The 25,626-nt window shown below is 41.0% G+C and overlaps 2 protein-coding genes across 2 annotated transcripts in view; one reads left to right on the top strand and one right to left on the bottom strand.

The window, feature by feature from the left end:
* The window catches only part of LOC308284353 (coatomer subunit zeta-1-like), a 23,538-nt gene extending 14,118 nt beyond the window's left edge, over window positions 1–9,420 (bottom strand). The window contains exons 1-4 of the mRNA XM_080724942.1: window positions 9,371–9,420; window positions 6,220–6,288; window positions 5,804–5,888; window positions 226–317 (exon numbers count right to left, since the gene is read on the bottom strand). Of these exons, the coding sequence (XP_080581068.1) occupies window positions 226–317; window positions 5,804–5,888; window positions 6,220–6,288; window positions 9,371–9,388 (264 nt within the window). The 5' untranslated portion in view covers window positions 9,389–9,420. The remainder of the gene's footprint in view (window positions 1–225; window positions 318–5,803; window positions 5,889–6,219; window positions 6,289–9,370) is intronic.
* A 2,666-nt stretch (window positions 9,421–12,086) lies between these two features.
* praf2 (PRA1 domain family, member 2) lies at window positions 12,087–16,009 on the top strand. The gene is made up of 3 exons (XM_080724294.1): window positions 12,087–12,268; window positions 14,315–14,532; window positions 15,700–16,009. The coding sequence occupies exons 1-3, from the start codon at window positions 12,090–12,092 to the stop codon at window positions 15,837–15,839; spliced, it is 537 nt and encodes a 178-aa protein (XP_080580420.1). The 5' UTR covers window positions 12,087–12,089; the 3' UTR covers window positions 15,840–16,009.
* Window positions 16,010–25,626: the final 9,617 nt, after the last annotated feature.

The following is a 25,626-nucleotide window of genomic DNA, read 5'->3' as shown; positions in this document are numbered from 1 at the left end:
AAGTGAAATGTGAAGGAAAGGAAAGAAGGCAACGCCACTGGTCACCCCCGGGTGGCGCTGTACCAGACTGTGGGCGTGGTCTGTGTGCAGGTAGCCATGAGGGTTTACAACTGCTCAGCCAGGTCAACTGGCCAACAGGTCAACTGTCTTATAAATAAATATTTAAAATTAAATGATATCGAAGGAATAAAGTGCGTGTGCATGTGTGTGTGTGTGTGTGTGTACCTCATTCTCCTGAGGACTGCCAACCACATAGAAGAACAGGTCTATGCTGCTCTTATACACTATGGTCATCCCTTCTAGGAACGCTATCTCATCTGGAGAGAGAGAGAGAGAGAGAGAGAGAGAGAGAGAGAGAGAGAGAGAGAGAGAGAGAGAGAGAGAGAGAGAGAGAGAGTGAGACACAGACAGATGATGCAGTATGATCACTCAAATCCCTGCTTACATACTGTACATACTGTATATGTTATGAGTTTTTGTGGTTTTGTAAGCCATTCTTTTGTTGTTGTTGCAATGTGACCTTTCTATCATTTTAATTATACTAATTCTTAGTTTTTATTGTTTTATTGAACTGAGAGATAGAAGTGGAGAGAAGGGTTAAATAGATACACACATGGATTAAAGCGATATATAATATTGAACCATTATGTTATGCTTTAACTATTAAAACATGTAAATGCTAGTCTTTGAATATTTTTGACCCGATTCTATAAATGTCTTCGAAATCCTTCTTCTAAATCAGTGGGTCTCAAACTTTTTCACGTCAAGGACCCCCCAAAATGTCATGAATTTGGCTGCAGACCCCCCATCTCAAAATATGTTGTTCCAGGGACCCCCCCAGAAGCAGAGATTTCAGTTACAAAAGTTTGCTTTGAAAAATATAAATTCAAAGATTTTCAAAGACTTTCACGATTACAAAAAAAGCAGATCTACAAGCTGGCAGCGCAGCACCGAGTGCCACACTGTGAGCTTGTCTATGGTGAGACACACAGTGCCACGCTGTGAGCTTGTCTATGGTGAGACACACAGTGCCACGCTGTGAGCTTGTCTATGGTGAGCCACACAGTCAGCCAGTTGAAGACATTGTAGATTTGAAGCTTTGACCATAAAGGCTGATTCTATAAACGTCTAAATCCTTAACCGTTTTCTGAAAAAACATGTTTCTATGTCAGTGGTTCTCAGACGAGGACCCCCAGAATGATATGTATTTGACCGCGGGCATAAAAGACGAGAACATGAGAAGGAAAGGAGGAAAACGTGAGAAGGAGAAGAATAGATAAGAAATGTAAAGACACCATGTAAGGAGAGAGAGAGGGAGGGAAACAGTGAGATGCGTGTATCAAAACAACATCCCACTTCCAGCAGTGGAAGCTTGTGATTGGCTGAACCGGAGGTAGGGAGCGCTCCGGTGTGTTCGCCTGGACCGCGCGGAGGTGACGAGAGCTCACTGGTGTATAGAAGGTTATAGGTAATATAATAGGCCTACATGCGATGTTTCATAACATATAACACAAGAAATAATCATAACACATTATAAACATTCTATATTTATAAGGTCAAGTATTCTACTTAATAGTTGGGACTTACAAGAACCATTATCATAGTTATAATAGACCTACATTTACAGTAGTTTAGGCATTTTGGTTTGATAAGGTTGTGGGCAGAACAATTTGTCCTTGTTATTTGACTATTTTTTACTTTAATTATAATTAAAGACACTTCATAGTGAATTAGTGATTGTAATAAATAGCCTATGTCATGATTGTTGTTATAGCTAGATCAGATTGTGTTTATAATCTAACGCCGGTGCGCCTCCGTCATCTCCACCAAAAACAAGCGCTCCGCCCTTGTTCCATTGTTGGAACCGGGATGTTGTTTTGATACACGCCAGTGAGACAGAGAGAGCGACAGACAGACAGACGGACAGGAGAGAGCGACAGAGAGAGCGACAGACAGACAGACGGACAGGAGAGAGAGAGGAAATGGGAGAAAGGGAATCCGGGCGAGGGAGAAAAGCAGGAATGCAGGAGGTGTAAAAGGAGGAGAGTTAACAAAAAGGAGGATTCCTCCAGTGAGCCTATCACCTTACGGCTCAGACGTCATTGGACGAGAGTCCTTTCACTCCAGAAAACTGATTGAAATTAAACTTAACGATGTCATTTAATCCTCCTTTGTTTACTCACAGCCTTTTGATGATGAGTTCATAGTTTAGTTTGTTTTTTATCCGTTATTTAATATTCATTATGGCGGTGAGGATGTGTGCAGCGTTAAAACATGTCCCCAGGGTGTGGACATTGTTCTACTGTGATGTGTATAATAGTGAGTGATACACTAGACCTGTGTGAGCTGCTGGCTGCTGTAGTGTGATACTATATGCTGTTACATACTGAGAGGAGATAATAATGATACTATATGATGTTATGGCTTACATACTGACAGGAGATAATAGTGATACTATGATGTTATGGCTTACATACCAGGGCATTAACAACGTGTGATTTTTGCAAGTTGACTCGACTCAGTAAAACGTTGAGTTGAAGTGGGGTCCCAGATGATTAACTTAATGTGAAACATTGTTTTCTCACTCAACAGTAAACAAACCAACATAAAGTTTAAGTGTATAGAGGGTATCTGCACATTTGTCACAAGTGACAATTTAAGGACGTTAATTAAGCGGCGGGGGAAAGTGTTATAGGAGGACGATATGGACCAGAACGTCATCATTTATTCGTATTTATTGTCTGATCCGTTTCCATTCACAAATGCGCATTCAGTTTATTCGATAAAGCCTCAAAATCCACCTCCTCCAAGCGGATAAAAGTTTTTGCGGATAATGAAAGTTTATTCCAATTTTGAAGTGTTTCCATAAAAAGATTTATTCGCAAAACTCTTAATGCGCATTAAGAGGCTTTATGGAAACTCAGCTCATTACACTAAAACCTAAAGACTTCCTAAATAGTAATTTATACAGCGCTTTTATCCAAGGTGCTTTACATAGACTGCATTACATTCACCCATTCACACTAAAGCCCTTTGCACACAGGCGCGTTTAACCGCACGGATAAAACGGACAATATAATATTTTGAAAAGAAAACAATGATTCTCTATGACCTCATGCACACCGGCTCCGAATTAGCCGTGCGACGAGTGGCTTTTCTACTTTAGGTCCACTGCTTGCCTAATCCAGATAATGAATATCATATCCATGGATGCAGACTGCACACTACACATCGAATAAAGACATTAAAAGCCTTATTTTCATTTTCCAACAATGGTTTTATTGAAATAACCACACCTGGTTACAGATGGACTGCTTTTGTGCATGTGCTACGTGCATGCATAGTGTGTGTGTGTGTGTGTGTGTGTGTGTGTGTGTGTGTGTGTGTTAATTAATTTGACACATACACCTATGTCATAGTCTAATAGAGAACCAGCACGTTCAAGACGCGGAGCGTTCGCCGTGCGGTGCCGGGGCGGCGCCGGGGCGGCGCCGGGGCGGCGCCGGGGCACCCACAGCAACGTGTTCCAGGCGGAGCCTGGCGGAGCCCCAGACACGAAGCCCAACCGAGTTACGAAGCCCCCCTGTATCCACGAAGCCCCAAGCGGCGCGAAGGCCAGCGGTCCTTGGTCCTGCTCTTCGCCCCCGAGCGCCGTAGGCGCGAGTGGCCGCGAAGAGCGGGCCAGGGCCGCGCGGCCGGCGGAGCGCCGCGCGAGTTACGAAGCCGTGGTGGACGCAATCGTTATATTAATATTTGCCCAGGCCGTAAGGCCTGGGCAAGCGCACGATAATGGCTAAGCTAGGCTAGGCTAGGCTAGGCTAGGCTAGGCTAGGCTACGTAAACAACGTCGCAAATATAGTCGCAAACGAGTGACGTCAGCGCCTTCACTAGTAAATGCATAGAGTATGAGTGAATGGCTGTCGTACGCCACCTGGTGGTGATTAGTGTGTGGTGAACTACAAAACGAGCGCTCTTACAATGAACGTCCTGGGTTACCCAAACATCCTGTAACACCAATACCTCATTTCAAGCCTCTTTGTCGGTATGTATACCTCGCATGTTGATACCTCCATATCGATAGTTTTTTCAACTAGGGGTTCAGAGTCTTGCTCAAGGACTCTTGGACACCAACTCTGGGGGAGCCCAGATTCGAACTGGGAACCCTCCGTGTTCTAATGACGGTTTCTCTACCCCTGAGCCACTTCTGCCCCAGAGCTCCTAGTCTGGGGCAGTTGTCGAACCAGTAAGGGTCCATTTGGTTTTATTTTACACTCAAGAGTTAAGGATCTAAAAGGGTCCATTTGGTTACCAACTCTCCATCGTTTAGCTGGGGACCCCCTGGAACCCCCTCAGGGACCACCTAGAAACCACTGTATTAAAGGATGTGGTTTGATCCAAAACTGGACTGAAAACAAACAAACACCATCAGGACCACAAGGAGACGTAGATTTTAAAGCTCTGCACTAAATATGATTTTGATTCCTACTTATATTGATCCCAAAACACTCCACGTCCATGGGGTCTGTTAGGTCTTATATTGATCCATAAAGACTGTCCATGGGGTCTGTTAGGTCTTATATTGATCCATAAAGACTGTCCATGGGGTCTGTTAGGTCTTATATTGATCCCAAAAGACTGTCCATGGGGTCTGTTAGGCAGAAATGCCCCTGTTGTCCAGTTTTCCCAGCAGAACCCAGCAGCTCTCATAGCATAGAGTGGAGCTCATAAGCCTATCGCTTTTACACTATTTGTTGTGGTCAAAAGTGATTGTTTTTTTCTAGGGCTGGGATGCGATTACAATTTTTAATCTAATTAATTACAGACTCTGTGATTAATTAATCGCAATTAATCACATTTTAATCGCACATCGATATTTGACATGAGAAGCATTTCTTTTTCTAGTAAAACACATTTTTGAGTTTTTTAAATCTAAATTTCACATCTACTGGGCCAAGCAAAGCGCTCTGATCGGCTACTTCTCGCTTTGCGTTTGTTTTCTCTTCTTGGTTGGTGCATCGCTATGATCGGTATGCCCGAAACTGAAGGTTCTGTGGTGCAAAAACTAAGTGCGATTAAAATGCGTTTTTTTAATCACGTTAATTTTCTGTAATTAATTAATCGCAATTAATCAGTTAAAGTCCCAGCATTATTTTTTCATGAATGTGTTATTAGTTGTCATTACAAACACATCCATGTCTTGGTTGTCCCACACAAGCCACCACCAGAGGCAGCACCACAGATCATGTTCAACCCAGATTCAGCTCAAACAAAGGGTCAAATGTGTTCTCCTGCTATGCCACTAAAATGTGGAACACCCTACTGAAGGCCTTAAGGAGTGTAAATCCCTTACTTCCTTTAAAACCGCTTTGAAAAACCACCTACAGGCGGCTGCTACTTGTAACTGGTCATGAAACTGTACCTTTTTCTATGCAAACTACTAACAAATACTTCAATCAATCAATCAATCAACCAATCAATCAATCAATGAATCAATCAAGTGGGAGGAGTCTCAGAGGAGAGTGGGAGGAGTCTTAGAGGAGAGTGGGAGGAGTCTTAGAGGAGAGTGGGAGGAGTCTTAGAGAGTGGGAGGAGTCTTAGAGAGAGTGGGAGGAGTCTTAGAGGAGAGTGGGAGGGGTCTTAGAGGAGAGTGGGAGGAGTCTTAGAGAGTGGGAGGGGTCTCAGAGGAGAGTGGGAGGAGTCTTAGAGAGTGGCAGGAGTCTAGAGGAGAGTGGGAGGAGTCTTAGAGAGTGGGAGGAGTCTAGAAGAGAGTGGGAGGAGTCTTAGAGAGTGGGAGGAGTCTTACTGTCTGCTTTGTGAGTCTTGTTGAAGACGTTTCTCTCAAAGTTCTTCTGCTCCTTCATGGAGGGATAGAGGTCAGGGTCGTAGTACTGCAACACAGCACACCCTGCTGGTTAGAGCAGGGAATGACAGCCTGACACACACACACACACACACACACTGCAACACAGCACACCCTGCTGGTTAGAGCAGGGAATGACAGCCTGACACACACACACACACACACACACACACACACACACACACACACACACACACACACACACACACACACACACACACACACACACACACACACACACACACACAGACACACACACGCACACACACGCACAGACACACACACACACACACACACACACACACACACACTAAAGGTTTTGAAGTCATTGCGACAAACCATAACTAATAACACGTTACCTTGGACAGCAGTCTGTTTCCATCGTTGTCCAGGATGAGAACAGCTTTCACCGTGTACAGAGATGGTTCCTACAATGATAATCATAATTATTATTAACTCATTGACTGCCAAGGCACGAGTTTCACGAGTTATTACAGTACTCCCAGGCTGCCACAGCCCGAGTTTCCCGAGTTGGAAGCCATTTTGAAAAAAAAAAAAAAAAAAAAATTTCAAATTTTTTTTTTATAAAAAAATTTCTAAAAATGCCTCAAATGTATTAGGCATGATCGCAATTGCGAAATTGCATGTTTAGCCCCATAACAAACACATCTTTCAAAATGTCAAAAATGGCTGTTTTGTCTGACTTTGAAGGCTTGTATCTCATGAATGCCTGAACGGATTTCCAAGCGGATTTTTTTGTTTGAAAGCTGTTAAAAAGTACTACACATATGGTGCATGATCTAGGCATGGGCGTGCACGATCCGTGCACTAAAAATTGATCCGTGCACTAGAAATTTGGAAGGTGGCAGTGTTTGTTTTGTCTGACTTTGAAGGCTTCTATCTCATGAATGCCTGAACGGATTTCCAAGCGGATTTTTTTGTTTGAAAGCTGTTAAAAAGTACTACACATATGATGCATATATGGTGCATGGGCGTGCACGATCCGTGCACTAAAAATTGATCCGTGCACTAGAAATCTAGGATAGTGGCAGTCTGGTACTTGGGGGCCATCTTGAAATGGCATTCAATGAGTTAATAACTATAATAATATACAACTGTTGATATAATCATGTTTTATTGTCCAGGATTGTCCAGTTATCACTTCTCCTTCTTACCTTACCCCCACCTTCTTCCCCCTACCCTGTACATATAGTGTTTTATACTTGCGATGATATTTGAATGTTTTTTGTTGCTATTTAATATGTCAATGAATGTAATACCAATGACCCCTGACAGAATTATGACCGCAAAGGCTTTTTTGCGGTGTTCCTGTTTGACTGTACTTGTACTGTTCTTTATTTTTGTCCAATAAAATATTCAATCAATCAATCAATCAATCAATCAAAGTCACCCAGGCTATGTTTCTGTCAGTCCGTCCGTCCATCAGTCCGTCTGTGAACAGCCACGGTTAGCCCGATCGAGGTCAAACTGTGCCACACACACTACATCCCACCCTCCCTGGACACCTGAGCAGAACCTCTGCCCCAGCATGATGTTTCACATTGGCCTGTCATAGCGCCACCAGGAGGCCAAATGACTCCTACAGCTTGTGTCCAAACATCACACCAATCTGTACACGCGATCTCTACCAGTTGCGTCCTTGATAGGGACGGAATAGTGAACTAGAACTGCACTCTGTCCAGGTGCCAACTTGCGCCTCGTGCACAAGTACTCGTGTGCCAGCAGAGCGCGCAATGAGATGCGCTCACCACTGGCATCACCAGGAATGCTGGTCCCTCATTGGCTGTTAATGATGATGTTGCCAGAGATGCTGGTCCCTGATTGGGCTACGGGGCTTAAACACAGAAGGACATCGACATGCAGACCCACTAGCCAAACCTGCACCAGCAGAGCGCGTAAGTAATTATGTTTAGGGGCGAGAGCGTTTTAGCTATTGGCCAATCACAGCGTGTCCTTGCACAAGCTAAAGGTAGTAGTACTAGTTAACAGGTCAGAGGTCGTGGTGTAGAACTAGTTCCAGGTCAAAGTTCTGTTATGCACTGACTAGTATTGACTGACAGTCAGAGTGAATCACAGAACTTCAGCCGGGGACTATAAACATCCTGCGTTGCCATGACGACCGTGATGATGATGATGATGATGATCTTACAGGGATCACGTGAGACAGAGGACAGGTGATAATTCCGTCAAAGAAAAATATGGTGAAAAAAGTTTTGTCGACTATATTATAGCTACATTATAACTAGGATATAGCTCCATATATATGGATATATAAGTCAATGGGGAAAATGAATTCACCAATAAATTTATGTCAATTAAACTATACAACTTTTCTATACAGAAAATGATTCCGCACGATTCCCGATGAAGCCGGTGGATTTGACATATAATGGCAAGAATGATCATGTTTAAGGAGGAACAAAATCACCCTGTCTTTAACCATGAAATAAGCATTAATGTTGTCAAGGAAAATGTGTACGTCTAAAATTCTACTGTACTTTGGATACATTCAACCTCAATCATCACTGGGTGATGAAAACATCGATCTACAAGCTCACAATGCTGTCCCACAGCGCTTCAAAATAAAATGCCAACCAGACATACAATACTTCAAAATAAAATGCCAACCAGACATTAAAGGTGCTTAATTAATTGATGTTCTAGCTTGTGTAGTGTGTTGTATAGTTATATACAGTATACAGTACATACAGTATAGGATTAAACCAAGACATTATTTTATCCATAAAGATGAATCTCTCTCTGACAGCTAGTATACAACAGACTGAATGATCCAATACACACCTGTTGAATCACACACACACACACACACACACACACACACACACACACACACACACACACACACACACACACACACACACGCACAGACATAGAGAGAGAGACACAAACACACACACACACACACACACACACACACACACACACACACACACACACACACACACACACACACACAGTGGACGTGGCACTACAGAGCTACACGTAGACCCAGTCAGTCTGTCAATCACATTTACAATAAAAACAACAATAAACTCCACTCAACAACTTTAACTCTACAAACACGACCAATCCCTTTAAACCATTACAATAACAACAATAATAATAATTAAAATAAATATTAGCATTAATGGTCCACAATCAGCTCAAACCAGAGCGCATACAGCCAGACAGACAGACAGACAGACAGACAGACAGACAGACAGACAGCATCTGTACAGCTTTATATCCAAAAATAAAATGATATTAAAAATCTATAATATTCTTCTGCAAACCAACAAACCACCAACACTGCAGCAGCGATGCAACACGTCGCTTTTTGCAACGTCACACAACCTCTACAATCCTAACTGCGCGACTGTTCTGTAGTCCTTTAACAAAGTGTTTGTAGTCCTTTAGCTTGGTGTTTTAACGGTTAAATAAGGCTGTTATGTTTATAATGTTGTTTAAAAGCTGTTTAAACGTCCTCACCACTGAGCTGGAGTCCATCCTAGCAGCCTGGCGGTGCGTGCGACGGTGTGTGTGTGTGTGTGTGTGTGTGTGTGTGTGTTAGAGGTGGGACGTTCGCGAACGAATCGAGTCTTTTGAACGGCTCTTTGAAATGAACGATGGGATCCGTACAGCATCTTGCAATGGGCCTGGTGTACAAGATACACTACACCTCCAAGATTCCCATGTACCTGACAAACTACTTCTTAAAGGTCAAGGATGTTCACGACCACAACACCAGAGGCAGCTCCACGTACTGATCATGTTCAACGTGGATTTAACACTAAACAAGGGGCTAACTCGTTCTCCTGCTACACCATCAACATGTGGAACGCCCTTCCACAAGCCTTAAAGGAGAGCAAATCCCTTGCCTCCTTCAAAATTGGTATGAAAAGTCACCTTCAGGCGGCTGCTACCCGTGACTTCAATCTGGCGAGCCATCGTAAGGGAAAGGTCGCTCGGTCGCTCTTTCCCCTTTTAACTCGAGCTCAGTTCGGCTGTTCTTGAGAGACTTGTAAATAGACTAAGCCCCCATGCTCCCCCACCCCTTTTTTCTGCCTTTGTATTTGATGTTATGCTTTTTCTGCTTTTGAAACTGATATTATCCTAGATAAAGTACTATGTTCTATCCGTCTGTCTTTCAATGTTAGGTCTATATGAGATACTTGAAGTGTGGTTCGTGTGGAAATAAGCCTCTGCTTTCTAGGATCTCCTTTTGGTTGACCTTGTAGGTATACCAGTGATTTGTACTGTCATGAAACTGTACTTTTTTCTATTGCAAACTGCCAATAAATTCTTCAATCAATCAATCAATCAATCAATCAATCAATCAATCAATCAAATCAATTAACGTAGCCTATTCATTACACAGAATATCCCGTTTCACAGGTTTTCCAATGAGGAAAAATCATTTGAAAATAGCAGATCTACAAGCTCACAATGCGTCGCAACGCGAAGGCTATAGGGTTGTTGAATTGATTTGTAATTCTAATCAAAATCTCCTAACTAAAACGAGTCGTTTGAACGGCTCTTTGAAAGGAACGGATCCCAGAGAAGATCCAGCTCATTTCACGGAGCCATAAATCCCATCTCTAGTGTATGTGTGTGTGCGTGCGTGTAGCGGTGTGTTGACGTGGACACTCTGAGCTGTCATCCAAAGCGTTTAGGTTTAAACGCAGATCTACAAGCCCACCGCGCGTCGCGGAGACCAGGCGCTGTGGGCTTGTAAATCTGCGGTAGCGCCTACGGACCCCATGGTTGGGAAGGAGAGGAAACACTTCCTGTGACCACATCCCTTCTTCCCATAGCCTGGAGGTGTGTCTATTCTGCATCTAGCTTTAGGCAAGATACAAATTCATTCAAATAACATTTTTAACTAAAATCTTTGCTTCTGGGGGTCCCTGAAACACAATGTTTTGAGATGGGGGTCCGCGGCCAAATACATGTCCTTTGGGGGTCCTTATAACCACTGATATAGGCTGATTTTACAATGCCTTTTAAAACCTAGCAGTTTTCTGAAAAACACATGTGGTTCTCAAACTTTTTCATGTCAAGGACCCCCAAAATGATATGTATATGGCAGCGGACCCCCATCTCAAAATGTTTTGTTCCAGACAAACTTCCAGGGACCCCCAAAAGCAAAGATTTGAGTTACAAATGTTCACTCTGATTTGAGGGGTCTTGCCTCATGCTAGATGCAGAATAGATACACGCAGGCAACGGAACGAAAATCGCGCTGTGATTGGCCGGAGGAGCTCCGTTGCCGGGGGAGTGTGGACGCCCATTGGTTCAAATATTTAATAATGAACGGCACGGTATAATTAATACATTAATACATTAATGAATGGACGAAAAACGTAACTAAAAGCAAAAACTAAACTAAAAACCTAAAACAAGCAAACAGTTAAATAAATAAATATATATGAATAATAAAAAAGGAGAATATTAACAAAAATGTGAAATAAATGTAGGCCTACTTATTTCATTGTGGTGTTTATTAAACTCACTGTGACTTTTACTACATAGGCTATGTTATATTTAATTATGTCGCTCCGTTCTGTTAGTTAATTATTTATGTATCTTTAAAATTATTTGCCGAACATTCTAGTTCTGCACAGACTGTTCTACCACTGCACCATGACAACCAATCAGCCAATGATAGCGCGCCGCTCTGTAGTAAAAATATCAAATACAGTGTCGCTGCTCACCAAAACAAAGACATCTTTATGGAGGTGAAAGCTGACTTTCCTTGGTGGCAACACTCTGAGCCCCCACCTCACCTCTAAAATACACTTTATGGCAGAAAAGAAAATATTTCACCTGACATTTTACCGACTCCACAGCGCCCTCTACAGATCTGGTTAATAGAAATGTCCATTGAGCAGATTTTCACCTTCCGGTGAAATATTTTCTTTTCTGTCCATAAAGTGTATTTTAGAGGTGAGGTGGGGCTCAGAGTGTTGCCACTGAGGAAAGTAGGCTTTCATCTCCATAAAACACTCTTTATTTTGGTGAGCAGTGAAACAGTATTTTATATTTTTACTACAGAAGAGAGGTGAGCAGTGTTTGCTGCGGGCGCAGCGCATGATTAGTGACATAGCGTTAAGGAGAACTACACTCACTGGCAAGGCCCCCCTCCACGTGTCCTCCCCGGCCGGCCGCATGGCATGCTGGGAGGTGTAGTTTGTTATGGTGTGGTAAGATGGTGGACGTGCAGCCGCCTCCCCTGCGGACCACCGAGGACTTCCTCCTGGGCTCGGCCCGCTTCGCCGCCCCGGACCCCCGTGACGTCACCAGATGGAACAACAGGGTCATCAACAACCTGCTCTATTACCAGACTAATTACTTTGTGTCTGTGGCGGGATTCATGCTAGTAGTGGGGTGAGTTGCTCTCTCTCTCTGTTTATAGTGGGGTGAGTCTCATAGGGTTACTGTTCTCTCTCTCTCTCTCTCTCTCTCTCTCTCTCTCTCTCTCTCTCTCTCTCTCTCTCTCTCTATATATATATATATATATGTTTATAGTGGGTTGAGTCCCATAGGGTTACTGTTGCTCTCTCTCTCTGTTCATAGTGGGGTGAGTCCCATAGACTTACTGTTGCTCTCTCTCTCTCTCTCTCTCTCTCTCTATATGTTTATATGTTTATAGTGGGGTGAGTCCCATAGGGTTACTGTTGCTCTCTCTCTCTCTCTCTCGCTCTATTCAGTCCAGTGTGTTTATTATCATGATGAATGTTTAAACATTGCCATCAACATCACCAACCCCCCACTTTCCCTCTTTCTCCCACATCACACAATACACCCTTTTCTTCTAAGCCAACCAATAAGATTTATAATGTGTTAATTATGATATGATATGACATGACATGGTATTTTGCCAGCTTGTCCTTGTATCAGCTACAGTATAAGTATGATCTGAACCCTGTGCTGTTTGGCAGAACTACTGTACCACTGACATGATGTGGCGGAGAGAGTCGCAGCCCCAGCCTGAAGCCTCAAAAGTCTAGTATTTGCCCTTTTAGGGATATCCCTTTGGAGTAATGGTTAAGATATTGGACTTTCACGTGGGAGACCCGGGTTCGAAGCCGGGTGGGGAGGTTCGGATCACCTCCGTTACAATGAGTGTACTTGATATCATGTACAATAAAGCAGTGTTTCTCAAAGTGGATTCCAGGGACTCTGTGGGTTCCTTTAGGGGGGTATAAATGGACCCATACAGGTCTGTAACTCTGACAGTGTACAAATGGTACACAAAAACCAAACACCCAAAACATTTCCGTGCCTCTTTTTTGATTGATTGAAGAATTCATTAGAAGTTTGCATTAGAAAAAAGTACAGTTTCATGACAGCACAAATCACAAGGTACAAGGTCTACTAAAAGGAGATCCTAGAAAGCCAAGGCTTATTTCCACAGGAACCACACTTTATGTAATACTAATAGTAATCTTTATTGTCCCCAAAGGGAAATTTGTCTTCACAGTCTGTTCAAACAAGAAACAACATGTAACACATAGCCAAAAAGACAACACAACATATCACATAGACAAGTCATCAGTACCCCACTGTACACAGAAAAAGACCCTCTTAGTGACGGGGGCGATTGTTTAGCAGATTGTTAAGTGCAGCAATGGCTGAGGGGACAAAACTCCTTTTAAACTGAACTTTTTGCCACGCCAAGGTTCTGTATCTTCGCCCAGGTGGCATTAGGTCAAAGTGGCGATGCAGAGGATGGTCAGTGTCACTTGTTATTGAGAGTGCTAAGCGTGTAATGGCCTTATCGTTCATATCAGACAGTGTGGGTATGGGAAGTCCAATGATCTTGGAAGCAATATGGGTGATACTGTAAAGTTTGTTTCTGTTATGGACAGTATTGTGAAGAAACATGCAGAGCAGTACAACAGAACAGGTTGTATATGTATCTCATATAACATTGAAAGACAGACAGATAGAACAGAGTAATTTATCTAGGATAATATCAATTTCAAAAGCAGAAAAAGCATAACATCAAATACAATGGCAGAAAAAAAGGTGGGGGGGAGCATGGGGGCTTAGTCTATTTACAAGTCACGGGTAGTAGCAGAATCGGTATGACTTTTCATACCGATTTTGAAGGAGGCTAGGGATTTGCTCTCCTTTATGGCTTGTGGAAGGGCGTTCCACATGTTGATGGTATAGCAGGAGAACGAGTTAGCGCCTTGTTTAGTGTTAAATCTAGACAACATCAACGCTGATTGGCTGTCAGGACGTGATGTCAGGGGGAAGCGAAGGTTTTGCGTCGTTCGCACCTCCCCGTTCGGAAGGTTCGCACCGCGCCTGGTCGCGCGTCATCTCGTCTTTGCATTCTCTTTGTATTGTAATGGTATTGTATCCTATCGTATTCTATTCTCTTTGTATTGTAATCGAGCAGCTCTTTTCCCTGTGTGTTTCCAGGTACTTCCAGCCGCTCCAGTTGGTTGTCGGGGCGACGGTGGTGGTCCTCCTCTTCCTGGGGTTGGTGTGGTCCGCCGAGCACCAGGCTCCCATTCGCCGTTTCCGTAGGAACCATCCCACGCTCTGCCTGCTGCTCGTCCTATTGGCCAGCTACCTGCTGCTGTCCGTGCTGGGGGGCGTGGCCGTCTTCCTGTTCGGGATCGCCTTCCCTATACTGAGTAAGATGCACGCGCACACGCACACACACACACACGCACACGCACACACACACATTTTAATTAGTGTGGTCCGAGGTTGAACGGCTGCACAACAGAACAGTGAAGCTTCACTTGAGACTTGACATCACCATATATAATTGTGACTGTAAGGTCGCAGTTAGTATGAAAGCCTGAGTCAGTGAGTGTGTCACGCTAATAAGATTGGCTAGCACTGCTCTTGTGTGCACTCTTATACCACAGTTGCTTGCCTGTCGAATTCAGTTACCTACCCGGATGTTTTGGTTCTATCACACGCTCTTTACAACGCAAGATTGGACACGACAATCGTACACATGAGCGGTTGTTTCTGTGTGACTTTGCGGTCGCTACCTGCCCTTATGGCGTGTTACTTAGAAGTATAAACGGTAAGACAGAATTAATTTCCCAGCAGATTCCCTCGTGACTCGCGTCACAGCAACCACGCTTGCTATTTCCCAGAAATGCATCTCCCTGGTTCTTTATTTGAATTCACAAATTACTGTTAATTTACAGGGAAACACATGTAACAGGATTAGACAGTTTATACCTCCTCCTCCTCCACACTGACAGGCTGAAACACAGCAACATGCAGCCAGTTGTTTGGTTTTGCTCTTTGTCATGGCAGCCATGTTCAGACCACTGATGGTCAGTTTATAAACACGGCCCAGGATTATGAGTTTGTAGAGCAGTGTTTCTCAACCTTTGTTCTGCATGGGCACACTTTTCATGTCCCAAGAATCCATGGGCAACATAATACGGGGGGTGTAAATATCGTCACCGTCGGGAAGAAACCTTGAATCTCCAAGTTTCAAATGTGTACGTTTCTTCGCAAAGCAAAGCCCTGCTTCATCATACAAGGCTGTCGCACAACAGTAGTGAAAACAGCAGATCTACAAGCACACAACGCCTCGCACCGCGAGGTGTTGTGTGCTTGTAGATCAGCTGTTTTCACTAGTTTAAATCATTTTTAAAATGATAAATACAATACTGGCTTTCAAGCAGTTTCAAGGGGCACACTTGACCCTTCTCAGGGGCACACCAAAGGTCCCCAGGCACAGTGGTTGAGAAACACTGCTGTAGAATCTACATCTGTAGCCTGTAACCCTAAGTCTGTTATGATTGTAACCCTACGTTTCCCCTCTCCTCCAGTGGTCCTGGTCCATGCCTCTGTGAGGCTGAGGAACCTGAAGAACAAGCTGGAGAACAAGCTGGAGAGCATCGGCCTGAAGAGAACTCCCATGGGTCTGTTACTGGAGGCCCTGGGGCAGGAGCAAGAGGCTGGCTCCTAGGAGGGAGGAGGGTCTGGGACAGGAGGCTGGGTCCTAGGAGGGAGGAGGGTCTGGGACAGGAGGCTGGGTCCTAGGAGGGAGGAGGGTCTGGGACAGGAGCAAGAGGCTGGGTCCTAGGAGGGAGGAGGCTCTGGGACAGGAGCAAGAGGCTGGGTCCTAGAGGGAGGAGGGTCTGGGGCAGGAGCAAGAGGCTGGGTCCTAGGAGGGAGGAGGGTCTGGGACAGGAGCAGGCTCCTAGGAGGGAGGAGGGTCTGGGACAGGAGCAGGCTCCTAGGAGGGAGGAGGGGAGGGGAGCCATTATTCCATTATTGTTTCCGTACACGATGGCTTGGGGAGCGCTTGTTTTCGGTGGAGATGACAGAGTTGCGTCCCATCCGAGTTACGTTCCGATTGGGACAGAATCGAGCCGCAGTCGACAAGGCATCGTGTACGAAAACAATAATGGCGGGAGGGGAGGGAACACTAAGGAAGATAAGGAATAAAGAAAGAGAGAAAGAGAGAAAGAAAGAAAGAAAGAAAGAAGTGATGAAGAACAAATACAGATGAAGGAAATAAATGACAGCGCTATGAAAATGTCATCATCACGCACTTTACATCTCTGCTCATGTTTATGCAGTTATTATTCATATGTTAATGAGATTACATCATAATTCATAGAGTATTAATGTTAATGAAGTTACATAAAGATTCCCTGCATCGTTACATTGACAGAACCACTCTGATCCAGGAGCAGAACCAAGCCAGCTTCATGTGGACCACAACAACCACTTCAAACTCAAACTAAAAGGGTCTTTTTGCTCCACAAAAACACGAATGTCTGTTCTGGGACAACTTAGGAGATCTACAAGCTCACAAGATCACCTGGTACTCTAGAAGTCAGTGAGATGATGTTTCAAATGTTTATAGATGACGTTTCCGCTTCAAACACTCAAAGGCCCAAAAACTAAACTTATCTAAAACAATACAAGTCGTGAAGGTTGTATATTCTGAGTGGTTTTCACAGACATTCCCAGAGGAACGTCTGTAATCTATGGAGGCTAAATTTACTAAAGTGCTCTCTGTTTTGTTACTCAGATTCGAACCACATTTCATTTGTTTTGGTTTTAAATATGACTCAAATCTGACATATAAACAAACGTGTGTCTCAGTCTGTATACACTCCGAGACACCGAAGCCTCGTTTATGCTTTCTTTGTCTTACGACGGCGTGGCAGATCTACAAGCTCACAACGTGTCGCGACACAACACGTTGTGAGCTTGTAGATCTGCTGTTTTTGGCGAGCCATGCCTGTCCTACGAGTTAAAGGTTTCTCATTCCTGTGTCGTTGCACAAATCTGATCACATGACAAACTGTTGGGATCTGCCTTTCCTGACCTAACAGGCTCATATGGTTGAATATTATATGAGCTGTCATTGATTTGTTTTTTTATGCCTTTTATTGTGTGATAAATATTGTTGCTCCAGTGTGCCCTTATATGGTCATTATAGAACCATAATAATTTGATGAGGTTCCATTGGTTGATGTCGCTTTGCTATTTAACATGATGTGATCTTCATCGTATTCATCATCATCGTGGTCAATGTGTCTTATTTTATTTTTTATTTCCACGGTTTTGAAAAAACTTTTTTCCAAATAAATGAAGAATGTGCAACATTGTATCTTTTATTTCTTTATTTCTGTCCTCTGGGACAGGGGTTCTCAAAGTGTGTAAAGGTCTGTAACTCTGAGAGTGTACAAGTTATAGTGGTCATTGAAATGTAATGACAACCACTGATGTATAAATATGGCATTCAAGTTTAAGAACCAATTCAATTCAAAGGAGTTGTATTGGCATGAGAAAAACATACGTTTAGATTGCCAAAGCAAGTTTCAAAACATAATAAAAACAGTTGAAAATGGGGAACATTATACGGATGGAGTGGGTACAGCATTGTGTAAACCATAAACATGTTGCAGTTCACTGTGTTGACAGTAGGTGTCAGTATAAACACACAATCCAACCAAGTTAAATCTGTCCTCATATCATGCTTCAGTCTCATGTTTGGTGACACTTTGAGGAGCTGAGGTTCTGATTTAATACCTTCAATAATTGTCTTCTTATTTATTAACTTCATCGTTATTTATTGTCACATCACAAGTTCACTCCAAGACATAAAAGAGTGGATGGAACGCTGTTGTTTTTTGGTTTCTTATATAATTTAGACACAATATAATTTAGTACAACCGGTCAGCTCCCAGTACAACAGTAACACACTGTGGTTGTACCGGTCAGCTCCCAGTACAACAGTAACACACTGTGGTTGTACTGGTCAGCTCCCAGTACAACAGTAACACACTGTGGTTGTACTGGCCAGTACAACAGTAACACACTGTGGTTGTACCGGTCAGCTCCCAGTACAACAGTAACACACTGTGGTTGTACCGGTCAGCTCCCAGTACAACAGTAACACACTGTGGTTGTACCGGTCAGCTCCCAGTACAACAGTAACACACTGTGGTTGTACCGGTCAGCTCCCAGTACAACAGTAACACACTGTGGTTGTACCGGTCAGCTCCCGGTACAACAGTAACACACTGTGGTTGTACCGGTCCGGTCAGCTCCCGGTACAACGGTAACACACTGTGGTTGTACCGGTCAGCTCCCAGTACAACAGTAACACACTGTGGTTGTACCGGTCAGCTCCCAGTACAACAGTAACACACTGTGGTTGTAACACACAATTTAGTGTATAGTCATTTAAATCATACGCTGTTCATCCAGAGTTATTTACAGTAGAAGAGAAAGTGAAATGTGATGTCTCCCCGGAACCCAAACTAATAGTGAAAATAGCTGATCTCTACAAGCTTACTAGACAATGCATGCGTCCTGATGCAACACGCTGTAACTGAGGCTGTGAGGTTGTAGATCAGCCATTTTCACTATATCTTTTTTTCTACTTTTTTCTGCCTTTTTAGTAGCAGAAAACTAAATCTCGGGACCCATAAATCTGTGTCTGTGACCCCAGACACCAGTAGAAAGCTTTATTATGTGTATAAAATGTATTTGAACAAAATGTAAGTCACATTCTTTAGTAGCTGTTTGTTTAAGTCTGTCTGTCCACCTCTCACACGCACGCGTGCGCGTGTACAGTGTTTTTTTTTTAGGACACACACACACACACACACACACACACACACACACACACACACACACACACACACACACACACACTGTGTGTTGTTGTTGTTGTGGTGGTGTGTTGGAGGGACACTATGCGACCCTACGTCACCTATGGGTGGGCGGGGTTCCCCTCCCTGGAGGGGGTTTCCCTCCCCTCCGGCCTATGGGACCTCCCAGTCTGCGGCCTGACAGCCAATCAGCGGCGCGGAGCTCCCTCCTGGGCTATGGGACGGTAGACAGTGCCGGTATAAAAGCTGCAGCTGCTCGGAGTGACTGTAAATATATATGACTGAGACACTCCTTAGACTATAAGGTAAGTCTATGAAATAACATGTTTTATTATAGAATAGACTGTTTATACATGAAATAAATACATATTTTATTATAGAACAGACTGTCACACACTTTAAAGCTAGACCTAACTTATAGGAGTTATGAGATTCATATTTAAATGAAAGTAACACATTTGGAGTTTATATGGCTCTATGTTGGTTTATTTGACTATTACACTATAAAGATGTCGATCAATGGATATATTATCAATATGTTTTAATTCTGAATGGAAAATGGAGAATAGGTTGTATAGACATAAAACTGTGAACAGTTTCAGAAACCTGCCATGATTTTAAAGCTTAATTGACTTAATTGACTCAAGCTCGCTTGGCAAACGGCATTGGTCAGTAGTAGGCTTTAGTGGTGTTCAAAATCAGAAGCTTGTAGATCTGCTATTTTTTTGAATATCCAACATTATGAATGGATAAAGTGGTGAAAATGATTGGGATGCTGGCTGTATTATATGCTACTTTTCGCTGTGGACCCCTGAATACCCCACAGCCATGTAGCAGGGACCCCTGGGGGTCCCCGGACCCCAGGTTGTGAACCACTGGAAATATACATACATCCTATAATGCAGTGTTTCTCAAAGTGGATTCCAGGGACTCTGTGGGTTCCTTTAGGGGGTCTAAATTGACCCATACAAGTCTGTAACTCTGACCAAATGGACCATAACGGGTCCATTTGGTCCCATTTGTACAATATCAGAGTTGAAATTTGAAAGTTTGAGAAACACTGCTGTAATGTGTATGTAACAACAACATAGTCATATGTAACTCTAACATTATAGAACAACAGTCATGTGTAACTCTAACAGACATATTTCATATAGAACAACACAGTCATGTGTAACTCTAACAGAGATATTTCATATAGAACAACACAGTCATGTGTAACTCTAACAGAGATATTTCATATAGAACAACAGTCATGTGTAACTCTAACAGACATATTTCATATAGAACAACACAGTCATGTGTAACTCTAACAGAGATATTTCATATAGAACAACACAGTCATGTGTAACTCTAACAGAGATATTTCATATAGAACAACACAGTCATGTGTAACTCTAACAGAGATATTTCATATAGAACAACACAGTCATGTGTAACTCTAACAGACATATTTCATATAGAACAACACAGTCATGTGTAACTCTAACAGAGATATTTCATATAGAACAACAGTCATATGTAACTCTAACAGACATATTTCATATAGAACAACACAGTCATATGTAACTCTAACAGAGATATTTCATATAGAACAACACAGTCATGTGTAACTCTAACAGACATATTTCATATAGAACAACACAGTCATGTGTAACTCTAACAGAGATATTTCATATAGAACAACACAGTCATGTGTAACTCTAACAGAGATATTTCATATAGAACAACACAGTCATGTGTAACTCTAACAGAGATATTTCATATAGAACAACACAGTCATGTGTAACTCTAACAGAGATATTTCATATAGAACAACACAGTCATGTGTAACTCTAACAGAGATATTTCATATAGAACAACACAGTCATGTGTAACTCTAACACAGATATTTCATATAGAACAACACAGTCATGTGTAACTCTAACAGACATATTTCATATAGAACAACACAGTCATGTGTAACTCTAACAGACATATTTCATATAGAACAACACAGTCATGTGTAACTCTAACAGACATATTTCATATAGAACAACACAGTCATGTGTAACTCTAACAGACATATTTCATATAGAACAACACAGTCATGTGTAACTCTAACAGACATATTTCATATAGAACAACACAGTCATGTGTAACTCTAACAGAGATATTTCATATAGAACAACACAGTCATGTGTAACTCTAACAGAGATATTTCATATAGAACAACACAGTCATGTGTAACTCTAACAGAGATATTTCATATAGAACAACACAGTCATGTGTAACTCTAACAGAGATATTTCATATAGAACAACACAGTCATGTGTAACTCTAACAGAGATATTTCATATAGAACAACACAGTCATGTGTAACTCTAACACAGATATTTCATATAGAACAACACAGTCATGTGTAACTCTAACAGACATATTTCATATAGAACAACACAGTCATGTGTAACTCTAACAGACATATTTCATATAGAACAACACAGTCATGTGTAACTCTAACAGACATATTTCATATAGAACAACACAGTCATGTGTAACTCTAACAGAGATATTTCATATAGAACAACACAGTCATGTGTAACTCTAACAGAGATATTTCATATAGAACAACACAGTCATGTGTAACTCTAACAGAGATATTTCATATAGAACAACACAGTCATGTGTAACTCTAACACAGATATTTCATATAGAACAACACAGTCATGTGTAACTCTAACAGAGATATTTCATATAGAACAACAGTCACATGTAACTCTAACACAGATATTTCATATAGAACAACACAGTCATGTGTAACTCTAACAGAGATATTTCATATAGAACAACACAGTCATGTGTAACTCTAACACAGATATTTCATATAGAACAACACAGTCATGTGTAACTCTAACAGAGATATTTCATATAGAACAACACAGTCATGTGTAACTCTAACACAGATATTTCATATAGAACAACACAGTCATGTGTAACTCTAACACAGATATTTCATATAGAACAACACAGTCATGTGTAACTCTAACACAGATATTTCATATAGAACAACACAGTCATGTGTAACTCTAACACAGATATTTCATATAGAACAACACAGTCATGTGTAACTCTAACAGAGATATTTCATATAGAACAACACAGTCATGTGTAACTCTAACACAGATATTTCATATAGAACAACACAGTCATGTGTAACTCTAACACAGATATTTCATATAGAACAACACAGTCATGTGTAACTCTAACACAGATATTTCATATAGAACAACACAGTCATGTGTAACTCTAACACAGATATTTCATATAGAACAACACAGTCATGTGTAACTCTAACACAGATATTTCATATAGAACAACACAGTCATGTGTAACTCTAACACAGATATTTCATATAGAACAACACAGTCATGTGTAACTCTAACACAGATATTTCATATAGAACAACACAGTCATGTGTAACTCTAACACAGATATTTCATATAGAACAACACAGTCATGTGTAACTCTAACACAGATATTTCATATAGAACAACACAGTCATGTGTAACTCTAACACAGATATTTCATATAGAACAACACAGTCATGTGTAACTCTAACAGAGATATTTCATATAGAACAACACAGTCATGTGTAACTCTAACAGACATATTTCATATAGAACAACACAGTCATGTGTAACTCTAACAGACATATTTCATATAGAACAACACAGTCATGTGTAACTCTAACAGAGATATTTCATATAGAACAACACAGTCATGTGTAACTCTAACAGACATATTTCATATAGAACAACACAGTCATATGTAACTCTAACAGAGATATTTCATATAGAACAACACAGTCATGTGTAACTCTAACAGACATATTTCATATAGAACAACACAGTCATGTGTAACTCTAACACAGATATTTCATATAGAACAACACAGTCATGTGTAACTCTAACACAGATATTTCATATAGAACAACACAGTCATGTGTAACTCTAACACAGATATTTCATATAGAACAACACAGTCATGTGTAACTCTAACACAGATATTTCATATAGAACAACACAGTCATGTGTAACTCTAACACAGATATTTCATATAGAACAACACAGTCATGTGTAACTCTAACAGAGATATTTCATATAGAACAACACAGTCATGTGTAACTCTAACACAGATATTTCATATAGAACAACACAGTCATGTGTAACTCTAACAGACATATTTCATATAGAACAACACAGTCATGTGTAACTCTAACAGACATATTTCATATAGAACAACACAGTCATGTGTAACTCTAACACAGATATTTCATATAGAACAACACAGTCATGTGTAACTCTAACACAGATATTTCATATAGAACAACACAGTCATGTGTAACTCTAACACAGATATTTCATATAGAACAACACAGTCATGTGTAACTCTAACACAGATATTTCATATAGAACAACACAGTCATGTGTAACTCTAACACAGATATTTCATATAGAACAACACAGTCATGTGTAACTCTAACAGAGATATTTCATATAGAACAACACAGTCATGTGTAACTCTAACAGAGATATTTCATATAGAACAACACAGTCATGTGTAACTCTAACACAGATATTTCATATAGAACAACACAGTCATGTGTAACTCTAACAGACATATTTCATATAGAACAACACAGTCATGTGTAACTCTAACAGACATATTTCATATAGAACAACACAGTCATGTGTAACTCTAACAGACATATTTCATATAGAACAACACAGTCATGTGTAACTCTAACAGAGATATTTCATATAGAACAACACAGTCATGTGTAACTCTAACAGAGATATTTCATATAGAACAACACAGTCATGTGTAACTCTAACACAGATATTTCATATAGAACAACACAGTCATGTGTAACTCTAACAGACATATTTCATATAGAACAACACAGTCATGTGTAACTCTAACAGACATATTTCATATAGAACAACACAGTCATGTGTAACTCTAACACAGATATTTCATATAGAACAACACAGTCATGTGTAACTCTAACACAGATATTTCATATAGAACAACACAGTCATGTGTAACTCTAACAGAGATATTTCATATAGAACAACACAGTCATGTGTAACTCTAACACAGATATTTCATATAGAACAACACAGTCATGTGTAACTCTAACACAGATATTTCATATAGAACAACACAGTCATGTGTAACTCTAACAGAGATATTTCATATAGAACAACACAGTCATGTGTAACTCTAACACAGATATTTCATATAGAACAACACAGTCATGTGTAACTCTAACACAGATATTTCATATAGAACAACACAGTCATGTGTAACTCTAACAGAGATATTTCATATAGAACAACACAGTCATGTGTAACTCTAACAGAGATATTTCATATAGAACAACACAGTCATGTGTAACTCTAACACAGATATTTCATATAGAACAACACAGTCATGTGTAACTCTAACAGAGATATTTCATATAGAACAACACAGTCATGTGTAACTCTAACAGAGATATTTCATATAGAACAACACAGTCATGTGTAACTCTAACAGAGATATTTCATATAGAACAACACAGTCATGTGTAACTCTAACAGACATATTTCATATAGAACAACACAGTCATGTGTAACTCTAACAGACATATTTCATATAGAACAACACAGTCATGTGTAACTCTAACAGAGATATTTCATATAGAACAACACAGTCATGTGTAACTCTAACAGACATATTTCATATAGAACAACACAGTCATGTGTAACTCTAACAGACATATTTCATATAGAACAACACAGTCATGTGTAACTCTAACAGACATATTTCATATAGAACAACACAGTCATGTGTAACTCTAACAGACATATTTCATATAGAACAACACAGTCATGTGTAACTCTAACAGACATATTTCATATAGAACAACACAGTCATGTGTAACTCTAACAGACATATTTCATATAGAACAACACAGTCATGTGTAACTCTAACAGACATATTTCATATAGAACAACACAGTCATGTGTAACTCTAACAGACATATTTCATATAGAACAACACAGTCATGTGTAACTCTAACAGACATATTTCATATAGAACAACACAGTCATGTGTAACTCTAACAGAGATATTTCATATAGAACAACACAGTCATGTGTAACTCTAACACAGATATTTCATATAGAACAACACAGTCATGTGTAACTCTAACACAGGGAGATTTCCAGGGAAACAGTTGAGATTACATCAGTGCTCAGGGTGGGAGGTGACCCAGTGTTTACACACCGGCTGGTGACTTAAAGAATCTGGTGACTCAAGAGAGTGCAGTTACTTTTGTGCTCGTACAGAAACTTCCAGATGCCTTTAAAGCACACAGTCCTGTCAAAGTGTTTTCTAGATCTTATGTTTACTATTATATCTAGATGTTTTGTGTGGTAATTATTTGATTAAGTAATTACATGTATCTTAGAATAATGTTTAGAATTTAGAATGTAATGTCTAGGCCCACTTTTCACAACTGAAGGAAGGCAATTTCAAAGTTTATTCCGTTTGTAACATAAATAATCTGTCACAGTTTCACAATAGACTACA

This window comes from Nannobrachium achirus, assembly GCF_963921795.1.
Source record: "Nannobrachium achirus genome assembly, chromosome: 4".
NCBI classification, from domain to species: Eukaryota; Metazoa; Chordata; class Actinopteri; order Myctophiformes; family Myctophidae; genus Nannobrachium; species Nannobrachium achirus.
This window is presented reverse-complemented; position numbering and strand designations above follow the sequence as displayed.